At 36.9% G+C, this 13,096-nt stretch overlaps 1 protein-coding gene across 2 annotated transcripts in view; it reads right to left on the bottom strand.

Annotated features, from left to right (window-relative positions):
* The window catches only part of Uxs (UDP-xylose synthase), a 53,894-nt gene extending 41,172 nt beyond the window's left edge, over positions 1-12,722 (bottom strand). The window contains exons 1-4 of one of the 2 annotated variants that reach the window (XM_068230417.1): positions 12,502-12,722; positions 12,294-12,385; positions 8,217-8,512; positions 722-1,007 (exon numbers count right to left, since the gene is read on the bottom strand). In XM_068230417.1, the coding sequence (XP_068086518.1) occupies positions 722-1,007; positions 8,217-8,512; positions 12,294-12,354 (643 nt within the window). In that variant the 5' untranslated portion in view covers positions 12,355-12,385; positions 12,502-12,722. Of the gene's footprint in view, positions 1-721; positions 1,008-8,216; positions 8,513-12,293 lie in introns of both variants that reach the window. The other variant, XM_068230416.1, reaches the window with a different exon arrangement.
* Between the last annotated feature and the right edge of the window lie 374 nt (positions 12,723-13,096).

The raw sequence follows: 13,096 nt of genomic DNA, 5'->3' as shown, positions 1-13,096 counted from the left end.
TTGCAAAACTCTGAAAGCCATTCTAGAAAACAAGTGTCCAGTGCCGGTATTTCCTGGTGACGTTGCCAACAAGTGGTAACTTAACAGCCTTACATATTTCAAATGAGAACTCACATGTCATGGGTGAATAAATTGAACAATGTCTTGCAACCACGTTGTCAAACTACCAATAAACCATGCGTCGTACGATACCGGTATTATTTATTCATATGTTGTGCAACATCTTGCAGTTCCATTTACATTTTAATCAGCTTTATGAACAAAATTTGAGCAAGTGATGATTAATATACGAAATTCCCTTGAAAAAGGAAAAATTTTAAAATCCACCTTAGTCAATACAGTTCAATATAACGTATATTAAAACACACTTGAAAGGTCGTGATTAAAAACTTTGGTACATGTTTCGGCCAAACATCAAACGTTTTTCTACTCATTGTTTTATATGTGGCTGAAGAAGGCCTAAATATTTGGCTGAAACATGTACCAAAGTTTTTTAATCATGACCTTTTAAGTGTGTCTTAATATAGGCTATACTGAACTGTATTGACTAGGTGGATTTGTTAATTTTTTCCGTTTTCAAGAGAATTTTGTATATTATACGTCATTAATACCGACCATTGTGAACATAGGATTCATAAACTGTAGTGATCATTTGACGATTATGCAGTGAAATACAGTATTATTACTATAATAATAAATGTAAAAGGTGTGATTACCTCACCTAACATGTTGATGGTGCCAACAGTATTGGTCTTGATAGTCTTCACAGGGTTGTACATGTAATGTGGTGGTGATGCAGGACTAGCTAAATGGTAGATCTCATCCACCTCGATGAACAGAGGATTTACAATGTCATGGTGGATCAGCTCAAAATTTTCATGACCGATCCAATGTTCTACATTGCGCTTGCGACCAGTGAAGAAATTGTCTGCCACGATCACCTCATGGCCTGCTATCATCAGCTGGTCAACAAGATGAGAGCCGACAAAACCAGCTCCTCCAGTAATCTAGTCAGCAACATACAAAAGGCCCAAAATAATATAAAATATCCTTTGAAACTACTGAACAGACACAAAAGCTAACAATATAGTCTCACCATTATTACTGTAATTAAAAGTATTGACAGGATGTGATAGGAATTAGCAATATTTGGGTAAGGAGAAGTAAGAAGGAAGAAAATAGCAGTTCTTAAGATTTTAACCAAACTTTAAAATATCAAACAGATATATATGTGCAACTTGCAACATTCTCCTAATATTGTTTTACACTCCATCTTCATAATAGTTTGTTAAAAAGGGGTGGTGGTGATTATTGGAAGTACAACTGGGCAACCATTTCTATTAACACTAATCAGAGGAAGAAATGGGAAGGGGTCCGAAACTTCAAAAAATGAAAGTATCGGCCAAAGAAAGACAAGGATCCCGAAGGGCATGAAACACTTCATAGTCGTCACGAACCTAATATTGTTGGGGTTGGTAAAGAACAATTTTTGACCAACAATAAAATCCAAATGCAAATCAGTGAAGAAGCATGCAACAAAGAGGAACGTATTCTGGATTGCATCTCCTTAAATAGCAATGGATTAACTCCTAAGGGCTAAGGGCCCCGTAGTCGCCAACCGACTCTCCAAAATTACAAGCTCCAGCAGGGGCCCCTTTAATAATGTTACTGGCTTTACGCTCTACTAACTACTCTTACGGTTTTAGGGGCCCCTTTTAGTCGCCTCTTACAACAGGCAGGGAATACCGTGGGTGTTATTCTACCACCCCCACCCACAGGGTGGATTACGTTTTAAAACATGACATACAAAATTAATGCGATCACTCATTCTTTCTCAGTGTCTACTCAGTTAACATAACACTTAGAACACTGCAACATATGACATGTTTCATACTACAAGAACATCCTCAGATTCTATGATATCACTTTTAGCCCTTACCCCTCGTCTGTCAGGAGAGGCCCAACATTACGGTATTCCCGTTCCGGTCACATGAAGGGCGAGACCCGATACGACATTGTATCGCCCACTGCTCGTCTGCCGTCTTTTAGCCAACAAAATACACGATGCTATACTGTACTGCCATCTTTTGGTTCAGCGTGGAACTTTGCAAAATCCAGATACTATTTGATAGCGAGTCAAAAATCTATTATTTTGATGGCAGTGTAGCCATCAGCTGTCCACTCACGCACACGAAAGCTCAAGCGATAGTTAACAAACATGGTCTCCATGTGCTTTTCTAGGCATACATAGTTTACTGTTCAATGTTGTATATGTCGAGTAACACACAAAACCACAGTATTTTCGACCTCTACTCCTTCCTTGTACCCTAATGAATATATCTAATAGCATCTGATGATGCCTAAAAGTGAAGTGGCGATGGTCGGCTTGTGTACTGTAACCCAACATGCACCTGATGTTGACGGCTGGCACAATCACAAATCAACAGATCCCGATTTCAAGAAATCGCTGTTAACAGCGGTTTCAGCCTACAAACTACTGCGAGGTATGAAACCAGAGACGGAATTAAGAGTTTTCAATTGGTTTTTACCGATAATTTGTTCAATGAAATTATTAACAAAACCAATTGGTATGCGTTAACAATAGTAGTAATAAATAATAATAATAATAATAATTTTGTTTGTGTTTGAGTCATCAGTCCGTAGACTGGTATGATGCAGCTCTCCATGCCACCCTATCCTGTGCTAACCTTTTCATTTCTACGTAACTATTGCATCCTACATCTGCTCTAATCTGCTTGTCATATTCATACCTTGGTCTACCCCTACTGTTCTTACCACCTACACTTCCTTCAAAAACCAACTGAACAAGTCCTGGGTGTCTTAAGATGTGTCCTATCATTCTATCTCTGCTTCTCATCAAATTTAGCCAAATCGATCTCCTCTCACCAATTAGATTCAGTATCTCTTCATTCGTGATTCGATCTATCCATCTCACCTTCAGCATTCTTCTGTAACACCACATTTCAAAAACTTCTATTCTCTTTCTTTCTGAGCTAGTTATCGTCCACGTTTCATTTCCATACAATGCCATGCTCCACACAAAAGTCTTCAAAAACAATAATAATTTTAAAAATGCAAAATAATTTGTCTTTTATTGCACATATTGCTTTTATTTGCTCCAGTATAACTTTCTGAAAATGTGTATAGCCTAAATACATAATTTAAAAGCAAGCGCTATCTCCAAAATCGTGAAACATGAATACAAGTCGTATAAGATAGAAATTCACATTTAAAATACGAGTAGTAAAGACAACACAGAGAACTTTAATTCGAGGTGGACGGGTTAACCATGCATATATAATTTTCATCCGCATATTCGAACAATAAAATCCAAAAGCAAATCAGTGAAGAAGAATGCAACGAAGAGGAATCTACTCTGGATTCCATCTCCTTAAGTAGCAATGGATTAAATTTTTGATCTACCATCATAAGATAATCTCTAAGCCAGTGTCCGTGTTACTTGACTTAATATTATGGGAAATAATCCATTCATTGTATTCACAGTGATATGATTTAATTTACATAATAATGATGTCTAACCAATGCTCACATTAACATTAATTTTCATCAACTGTATTCAAATTAACATAAATTTTCTCTTAACCGTGAAAAATATTAATGATCTAAAGATATGTTCTAAACCACCTAAGTAGTTCTTTTAATCAGGTAAGAGGAAGGCACTCAGAAAACACCACCCACAATGAGCAGTTAATGTTAGAGAATATTGATGACCAAAGTTGTGTTCTTCCTGATGACGTCCCAGGCTGCTGACCAATGACGTGGCACACTCCCAGAATGGCCTACCTATTGAGTAGGCTTATTCTAAATACCTTGATTTATTAGATCACACGTTTAGATTTCTGTCCCTAAGTCCCATACATCTGGATTTACTCATACTGCTCTCTTCAATCGAATGACCAGCATAAAACTACATAACACCGTAACTCAGTACCACAAACAATCCACGAGACTTGTGAAAAATTTGCTAGGTAACAAAACACTAATAACGTACCTATATAGGATCACGCTATTTCAGAACAAGAAGAATGGAACACCAACTACGAACCTAGTTACAATAGATCACCAACCGATACTAGAAAGAGGTCCTTAAAAAGTAATGCTTAAAAACCTCCATGTTTTCCCAAACGGGGTGGCATCACGGTCTTACCTGAACAGACTTACAACCTCAGATGGGGACATGAACTTCTCATGTAACAATATGGGGTCTTATGGCACTCAAAATGTTCAATCTCATTTAAAAACAGTGACGAGTTCAATAGCTTCTTACCATCAGCTAACATAAGACTGAGCATTTTGGACAGATTAAATTCGGGTTGCATAGATGAACATCTAGAGGACTTCTTAGAGGAAGTGGAGAGACAGATAGAAGATAAGGAAGTACTATTGATGGGAGATCTAAATGCACAAGTTGGAATGGAAAGACAAGGAAAGGAAGATGTTGTAGGGCCCTTTGGATATGGAAATGTAAATCCAGAAGGCGAGTTGTTGGTGGATTTTTGCATGAGGAATCAAATGATTGTTGGAAACACCTGGTTTAGGAAGAAGAACAGTCAGAAGATTACAAGGTATGGCTGGGGAGACAGACGAACAAAGACCATGATTGATTATATAATCGTAGAGAAAGAACACCGGAAGAACCTTGTAGATGTAACAGCCATGCCTGAAGAAGCCTTTGGTGGAGATCATAGAGTTGTGATAGGAAAATTGAAAGTTGGAAAGATTGAAAAACCCCAATTAAGAAGAGAGAAAAGAATTAAAGTATGGAAGTTGAAGGAGAAAAGCGTACAAGAAGAATTTCAAAGGGAAATAATACCCTTGGTACCCAGGACAGAGGTGGGGAATGTTGAAGAGGAATGGAAAAGATTTAAGGAAGCACTAGTTGGATGTGCAGAAAAGGTGTGTGGTAGAACATCAGGAAATGTGAAAGACAAAGAAACACACTGGTGGAATGATAGGGTAAAGATTAAAGTGAAGGAAAAGAAAATGGCATGGAAGGCATGGAAAACATCTAAGACTGAAGAAAGTAGAAGAAAATATGTGGAGGCAAAGAATTTGGCCAAGAAAGTAGTGGAGGAAGAAAAGAGGAAAAGCTGGGCCTTATTCACACAGAAATTGAGAGATGATACGCAGGGCAGCAAGAAATTACTGTATGGTATCTTAAGAAACAAAAAGAGAGATCAAGTAAACACCAGATTTGTGAAGGATGAAGGTGGCATAATTTTAACAAAGCCAGAAGAAATAAGAAATAGATGGAGAAAGTATTTTCAGAAGCTGCTGAACATAAGAACGGATGACAGTCATTCAATGGACGACCAGGAAAGACAATTAGTTGACGAAGAAATGGATAAAGAAATTACAATGAATGAAATTGAAATGGCAGTAAGAAAGATGAAAAATGGAAAAACTGCTGGAATAGATGAAATTTCAGTGGAGATGATAAAGGCAGCTGGAGCTGTAGGCCTGCAGTGGACATATCGGGTTCTAAGGAATGTCTGGGAGAATAAGGAGGTCCCTGAGGATTGGCAAAAAGGAATAATCATCCCAATTTTCAAGAAAGGTGATAAGAAAGTTTTGAAGAACTACAGGGGAATTACTCTAATATCCCATGTTGCTAAGATAATGGAAAGAATACTGGAAAGTAGAATAAGGTTGAGGCTTGAGAAGCAGATACAGGAAAATCAGTTTGGTTTCAGAAGTGGAAGATCAACAATAGAGCCCATTTTCATTATGAGACAACTAATGGAAAAGCATTGGGAGTACGGGAAGGATATGGTGATGACATTCATTGATATTGAAAAGGCATATGACAGTGTCCCTAGGACGAAAGTTTGGGACAGTCTGGTGCAAAAAGGAATTGGACAGGGATTAATAAAAATGATCATGGCATTGTATAAGGAATGTTGTAGTTGCGTGCAAACACAAGTTGGCAGGACAAGTTGGTTCAAAATAACTAGTGGGCTGAGACAGGGAAGTGTTCTATCACCAATCCTGTTTACAATAGTAATGGATGACATCATGAGAACAGCAAAAGCAGCATATGGAGGAAGAGAAATGAACATGATGTTATTTGCAGATGATATTGTGATTTGGGGAGAAGACGACAGGAAGGTTCAAGAACAGTTGAATGTGGTGAACGGGAAGATTGAAGAATGTGGATTGAAAATAAGTGTAGAAAAGAGTAAAACTCTTGTTATGACGAGAGGGGAGAAAGAAGGGAAAGGTCAGATTAGACTTGCAGACAAGCCCCTGGAAGTAGTGGAAACGTTTAAATACCTGGGGAGGGAATTAATGGAGAATGCTCGACTGGATGCTGAGATTAGTAAAAGGATTCAAGCTGGAAGTTGTTTCTATCATAGTGTAAGAAATATGTTATGGGACAAAGATGTGCCAATGGAAGCAAAGGATACTATGTACAAGATGTATTACGTACCCATAACAACTTACGGAGCAGAAACTTGGACAATGACAAAGAAGGATGAGAGTCGAATACAGGCAGCCGAAATGAAATTCTTGAGGAGTATGATACAGAAGAGTAGACGAGACAAAATAAGGAATGAGAAAATCCGGGAAGAAATTGGAGTGGAAAAAATGAATGATAGAATAGAGAAGAGCCGACTAAGATGGTTTGGGCACATAAAGCGAATGAGCGACGAAAGAATGCCAAAAAAGGTGATGGAAATGCAAATCCAAGGAAGGAGAGGCCGTGGACGAGCTCGATTGAGATGGAAGGATACCATCCAACGTAGCATTATAGAAAGAAACCTGGACTGGGACACAGTGTTGGAGGAGGAGTGGTGGAAAGACCGAAGAAAGTGGAGAGGAACCATATTTGCCCCTACCCGGCTACAGCTGGATAAAGGGAAATGATGATGATGATGATGATGATAAATTCCTTCGAAGATGAAAGAGAGATCTACACTCCCAGTTAAGAAATGGGTCACACGTAGAGTTGCCATACGTCCTGAAAAAGCGAGATTGTCCTGAATTTGAGCATGTGTCCCAATGTCCTGACTGAATTTTTAAAAATCCCTAAATGTCCTGAATTTTAAAAATCAGAATAAATTATTTAAAATTTTCTCAAATGTTTCTGAAAGGGAATGGGAATTTTTTGGTTGGTCATACTGAAGCAGAGTCTGACGTCATTACCTGACGTCATGGTAACAAAGTTGATCTACGCTAACGCTATCTACCTCCGACCAGGAGCAGCATGTTGATTAATGATGAAAATTATTCTGAAACCATGTTAGCTAGTACTAAATGAGTTCAGTTTTTAAAGCAATGTAAATCCAGTGAGCAATATTCTGAATTGCTTAAACTGGCTCACTTCTATTTCAGTTTACCTAGCCATAATGTATGTGTGGAAAGCAGTTTTTCTTTAATGAATTCACAAAGGATAGATGACAGAAACAGACTGAAAGCAGAATCTGTTATTGCTGCAATACAATTTTAAAGAAATATCTTGGCAGAAACTTCATGATTACATTTAAAAAATGATGAGTTGCTAAAAAGTGTGAAGTTCAGAAACGTATAATTAGTATCAGCATCAGGTCATTTCCGTGTCATAAATATCTTTAAAGGTAAATAAATGCTGTTTTTAGTTTTCAATGATCTATGTTATTGAGAAATGAGTAATTCCACGTGAGCTGTCCCATTTGTTACTTAAAAATCTATGCAAATAACACTGAATATTATATAATTTTGGAGTGGTCTGTAAAACAGGTGTTTTACATCAAGTATGATTTCTTATTATTTCCCTGTTTGATTTTTAACATGATCATCATATAACAAGTGTGTATTTTGGTAACGGATGGGACAGCTCATATGGAATTACCTGAATACACTCGGAACCACAGGCGCCGACTTTTGGTCTTGAGCATGGGGGCAAGAATGAAAATATGAAATATTCATATGGGAGCAAAAACACGACTGCATCCCCGTACAACTATATGTATGGGAGCAAATGTTTCCGTGGAGTTGACGCCTATGGTTGGAACTTGTCAATGTTGCTGCCCTGAATTTCATCCTGAAACTTATAGCAACCCTAGTCACACGGAACTATTCAGGGAATCCTGAGAAGTTACCAATACATTCACTTGCAACCACTTAAACATTTAGTATACTGCCAGCCTAGATAACTTGTTACTTAGTGCAACAATAAATTAATGCTGACTTACAAGAATTCGTTTCCTTGCTCTATAGTTGAGGAATTTCACGTCAGGATACCTCTGAGGAATTCTTGATTCCAATCTACGGAGTTTAGACTCCAATTCTTGGATTCTCTTTTGAGCTTCTTGTAGATCCCTGTAGTTGTCATCTGATCGATGAATTTCCTTCTGTGATGTCTGGAGTTCAGCATTTGTAACCTCCTTGATCTCATTTTGGACAGGTTCATACTGGTGACGATGCTCATTGCGATACTGGTATATTTCTTCTGCTTGCAACCAATTTTTATTTTTAAATATACATAAAACTGTAAGCAGAAATACATAATGGAATTACAATAACAGGGCTATACAATGTAGAAAAGTGTTCCAAAAACAAAATTTAAATAAAATACCATTTTAGTCAATAATTTTTTTTTGTTAATACTGAATAAATAGCAAATAACACTAGGAGTGCAAATGAAGAAAAAGCAAGTTAAGAAAACTACATTTTATAAAATAAACTCCCTGGTACCTCTGTGTTCGTGTGGGCTAATCTCCAAACCACCATAAGCATTTTGATGCCGTTTTCACTGTTGTATAGAGCATTTATCAAGGAAGAAAACAATGTGTGAAATTTTAATCTATGACAAAAGGGAGCCATGTAGCAGCCATTTTAGTGAAGAAAGTCAAGAAAAGAAAGGCCACCCAAGCTCTATCTAAGCTTATGCTACCTAAACAAACGAACAGCGAATCGGAATTCTACTGGACAATTCCCACATCTGAATTAATTTTGTCAGGTACTATAGATGTAGAATGCACAATAATAATAATATTTTTTATTTTATGAAATACTTCCTCTCGTGCAGAGACTGCCTTGCAACAAAGTGTAGGCCTACTTTTATATTTATTATTAGAGGAGAAATAGATATACTTAAGAAATTTTGAAGGTAACCTAATTGTAACAATGATTTCTTAGAATTATCAGTGAACCCCTTAAGGCTATGATGGCAATCTCCCGTAACGTTGTAACTGGCAGAGACATCCGTTTCCAAATATTAGCGGCAAAAACGGGAATTGTTCCCATAGATCCAATCATCAATTTCCTCTAGCTGGTATTTCTCCCTGTAGTAAGGAATTGTTGGTAAGTAAATATTTCTCTTCTCGAGGTTAACATCTGAGGGCTGCGACTTATGGCTTTCAAAGCGAATTGTGGGGTCGATGATGTAACCTCTCTTCTTATTCTTGAAAGCAATGATGTTGATCCTACTGTGGCTTCCGTTGTCCGCTAAGCCATGAACTTCTTCAAATACCTGGAAACCATGGGGCGTTGTCACAATTAACGAGCGGATGTTATGATGACGCGTATTCCTTAAAAGTTCACCACGAGGACAAGATCCCAGAACATGCGCAAAAGTTTCGAACTCCTTGAGGCAGCACCTACAAAGGGAATCGTTCTGAGATCTTCCTGGTACCGACCCAACTGTTGAAATGTTTGCTGTCGTCTTAACTGCTTCACGCCATTCACTACACGATAAGCCTTGATGGTCTCGAAAGTGGCACGAGTATACTCATTGTATAAACATACACCTCTTCCTTTCTGCTGCAAGTTACACCACTCACTGAATGCCCTTTCTCTCAGTACTCTTCTCACTTTCCTGGCATCAGTTATTTCTAAGCGTAGATGTAGCAAATTGTCAGATGGAGGGACATTGAGGGATTGTAGTGAGAGAGTTATTTCTTCTTTCAGATTTCTTGTAGCATGGATGTATTCAAAAAAAGAGTCCTGGAGGGGCGTTCCATTCCAGCTGATGAGTCCAAATGGCACGTCTGGACAAAACTCTGCAAAATTCACACGGCCTAACCACCCAAAAGCTGGTTCTATTCCTGTGATTATATGGATGTATTCGTCACCTGAGCTTAATAGTACCTTACAGATGTTAATGGGCTGAAGATGAGCTTCCTGAGTGGTGCAGAAGAGTCCCAACCCCTTATATTTTTTCTCAGTATGGACCATTCCATTAGGAATGTCTGCAGGTATTTGAAGAATTTTCTTAAGAGCACTTTGTATAATAATAATAATAAGATAATCTATTCTTGCACTGATTAAGTGCAGTACAGGAATTAAAGTTGTTATACAAACTCTCAATGACATAGAACTAAGCAAAGCAATCACTTTGAACAACTCAGAAGCATTCTTTGGTAGTCAGAAGTGCTTCTAAAATTAAGAGGTACATGCAAATAAGCAATCTGATAAAAACAGTCCAACAGCCTAGAGGGCACAACACGCTTCAATATAATCTAATAAAATGATGCTTGAAAATTAATATTTTCACACACAATATCTATACTGAAAGCATAACAGATTGAGCATCTTAAAACTTTAAAACAGGTTAATAGGCCTACATGCTAGCGTGCACAAGTCTTATCTCACTCAAATTCTCACCTGAATCATGCCATCATGTCAGAAAGCAAAAGGAATGAAATAAATTAAAAAGACATGAGATACCTCAATAATTTTGTGTAACAATCAGAACACACACTACAAATATAAGAAGTATTTTCCCAGTATCTTATTCTAATTTGGTTTATCTTTTTCAAACTTCAGATCCGGTATTGGATTGGGAGCCTTTTGTCATTTGACAACTTTAATATCCATGCTTGTAACAAGATCCACTTGCTCAATCACATTACGACTCAGCATTTCACCTCATGAAGACTGGTGTCACGAGTTACTACTAAGGCTATGTATTTTCATCTTTATGTCAATGCTCTACGGAGGAACAGCAATAATCATCAACATTTTAAAAATTTATCCCGTGGCTAATAACGCCACATTTAAGACTTTAAGCTCCACAAAGTGACTAAGACTTATTGAAACATTTGCAAAGGTTTTACAAATAACTAACAAGTTTTCAACTTGTGAAAATATCTTGACAATGACTTTCTCCTCAAGCATCATCATGCACTGTATTTTATCCAACCATTTATATTTTAACCATTAGGGTCTATAGATTGTAAACATTGTACGTATATATATCTCTGTTTACCTGCCCAATTTTGGCTGATGACGATGTCTGAGACATTGAAACCGGTACCAAATAAAGTAATGTTGTAATTTTAAATTAGCAGCATATTTTGTATTGAAAAGGTGGATCTATTGCACTCTACTTTATTGTTTGTTAACTTATCTTCAACACGGACCAAAGATGAAGTTCTTAACATTAAAAGAACACATAATGCATAATGTTGGTGATTGTTTTAGGAGGAAGTACAACTATGAAACTATCCTCTACAACAAGAAAGGGACTTCCGTAATGAAATTCTGCCTAGAGGATTAATTCCAGTCTAACAAAGATTCTAAATCTTAGCAAAAAATCCCTTACGGATTATTGTGAAATTAAATTCATGTTAATTATGCGTTGCTTACTTACAATAGTTTAATATAATGTATATACAGTATGGCCATTAGGCTGTAATAAAGGTATTAGTACAGAATAAATAATCACATAAAAGTGAAGTAAATTTCTAAAAGAAGAAAGTTATAATACTACCGTATCTACTCCAACACAAATTATCTGTATGGAGTTCTCCTAAAATCCAAAAGTACAAAATAAGGTTAGCATATGTTGTAGGCCAATATTTGGACACACATAACCTCAATTTTAAAATATAGGTTAATGTCACAACCCACCAAACTCCTCTCCACATGATTAATCTAAGAAACCAACAGATCTACAGATCTCTTTCCTTAGAGGTGTTCGGAAATTAATATTAAGGTTAGATATCCTGTTGCAAAACATGAGAAAATTTTAAAAAAACTTTATATAGAATGAACACTTGCAGTGACAATGACTACGGGTATGTACCAATTAGAATATGGTACCAACCATGCTGTTACAAAATACTAATTCAAAACGATACAAACTTTATAAAAACTGCATTAATTCTGCAATAATTATACAAAAGAATACTAACCGATTCAAAACAATCTTTCCATACACATTCCTTTCAATTTATCCGTAAGAATTCACATTTCAAGTTCACAAAAAAGTGAGGGACTACAAAAAAAAGGCCGAATGCCAAACAATGAAACACTGTATTACTTACCAACAACAACTAATACTACAAACAACAATAATTGTTTGTAATGTCTTCTTACAAAATTCATTTCAGAAGCTCTCCGCCATTTTGCGCAAACACTGTCAAAAAGAGAGACACGGCACTTGTTGGGAAAGTATAAATCTTTACACAGCCAAGTTTAACCCTAAAAATAATTCAATTATGTAAATTTGTAATTTCACCAATAAGTGGTTACTTCGTACTACGGTACGCAAATTATCACGAACATCTCGAGTGAATTTCTAGTTCCAATTAAACAGTTTTATACACACTACTTGGATTATCTACCCTTGATATACTTGATATATATGGCCATTGGCTGCAATAAAACTTTTATATACTTTGATATTATGGAAACAATATCGATTTGTAATCTGTCCTTGGCGAACCGAACGGCTGAAACACACGTGTTCAACTGGAAACACCTTCAGAAGAAATGAAAGAAAAAAGTGGGGCAGCAGAAATGCGACCAAAACTATTCTGAGACCTGTTTTACTACTTTGGCAGTCAAGGACTGTAGCTTGCAACTAACGCGTACAGAGAGAGAGGCCTGAAGGGCGAATTTTCTACTCCATAATTTAATAAAACAATGGTTTTCTGAATTAGCACATGTATCGAACTTTCTTTTGTTATTAGTAAATGGTTAGTTACTCATTGTTACGGCGAATATTGTTAGTGTTGCCAACCGTTAAGCCCCATTCACAATGCAAACGTAACGTAACGTAAACTTAAAATTACCGTTAACTTAGAAGTTAGCGGCCATCTTATCTAATGGAACCATTCACAATGCG

This window comes from Anabrus simplex, chromosome 14 (genome assembly GCF_040414725.1).
Source record: "Anabrus simplex isolate iqAnaSimp1 chromosome 14, ASM4041472v1, whole genome shotgun sequence".
Lineage (NCBI taxonomy): Eukaryota > Metazoa > Arthropoda > Insecta > Orthoptera > Tettigoniidae > Anabrus > Anabrus simplex.
The sequence above is the reverse complement of the archived record's forward strand: the minus strand, read 5'-3'. Positions and strand labels throughout refer to the sequence as shown.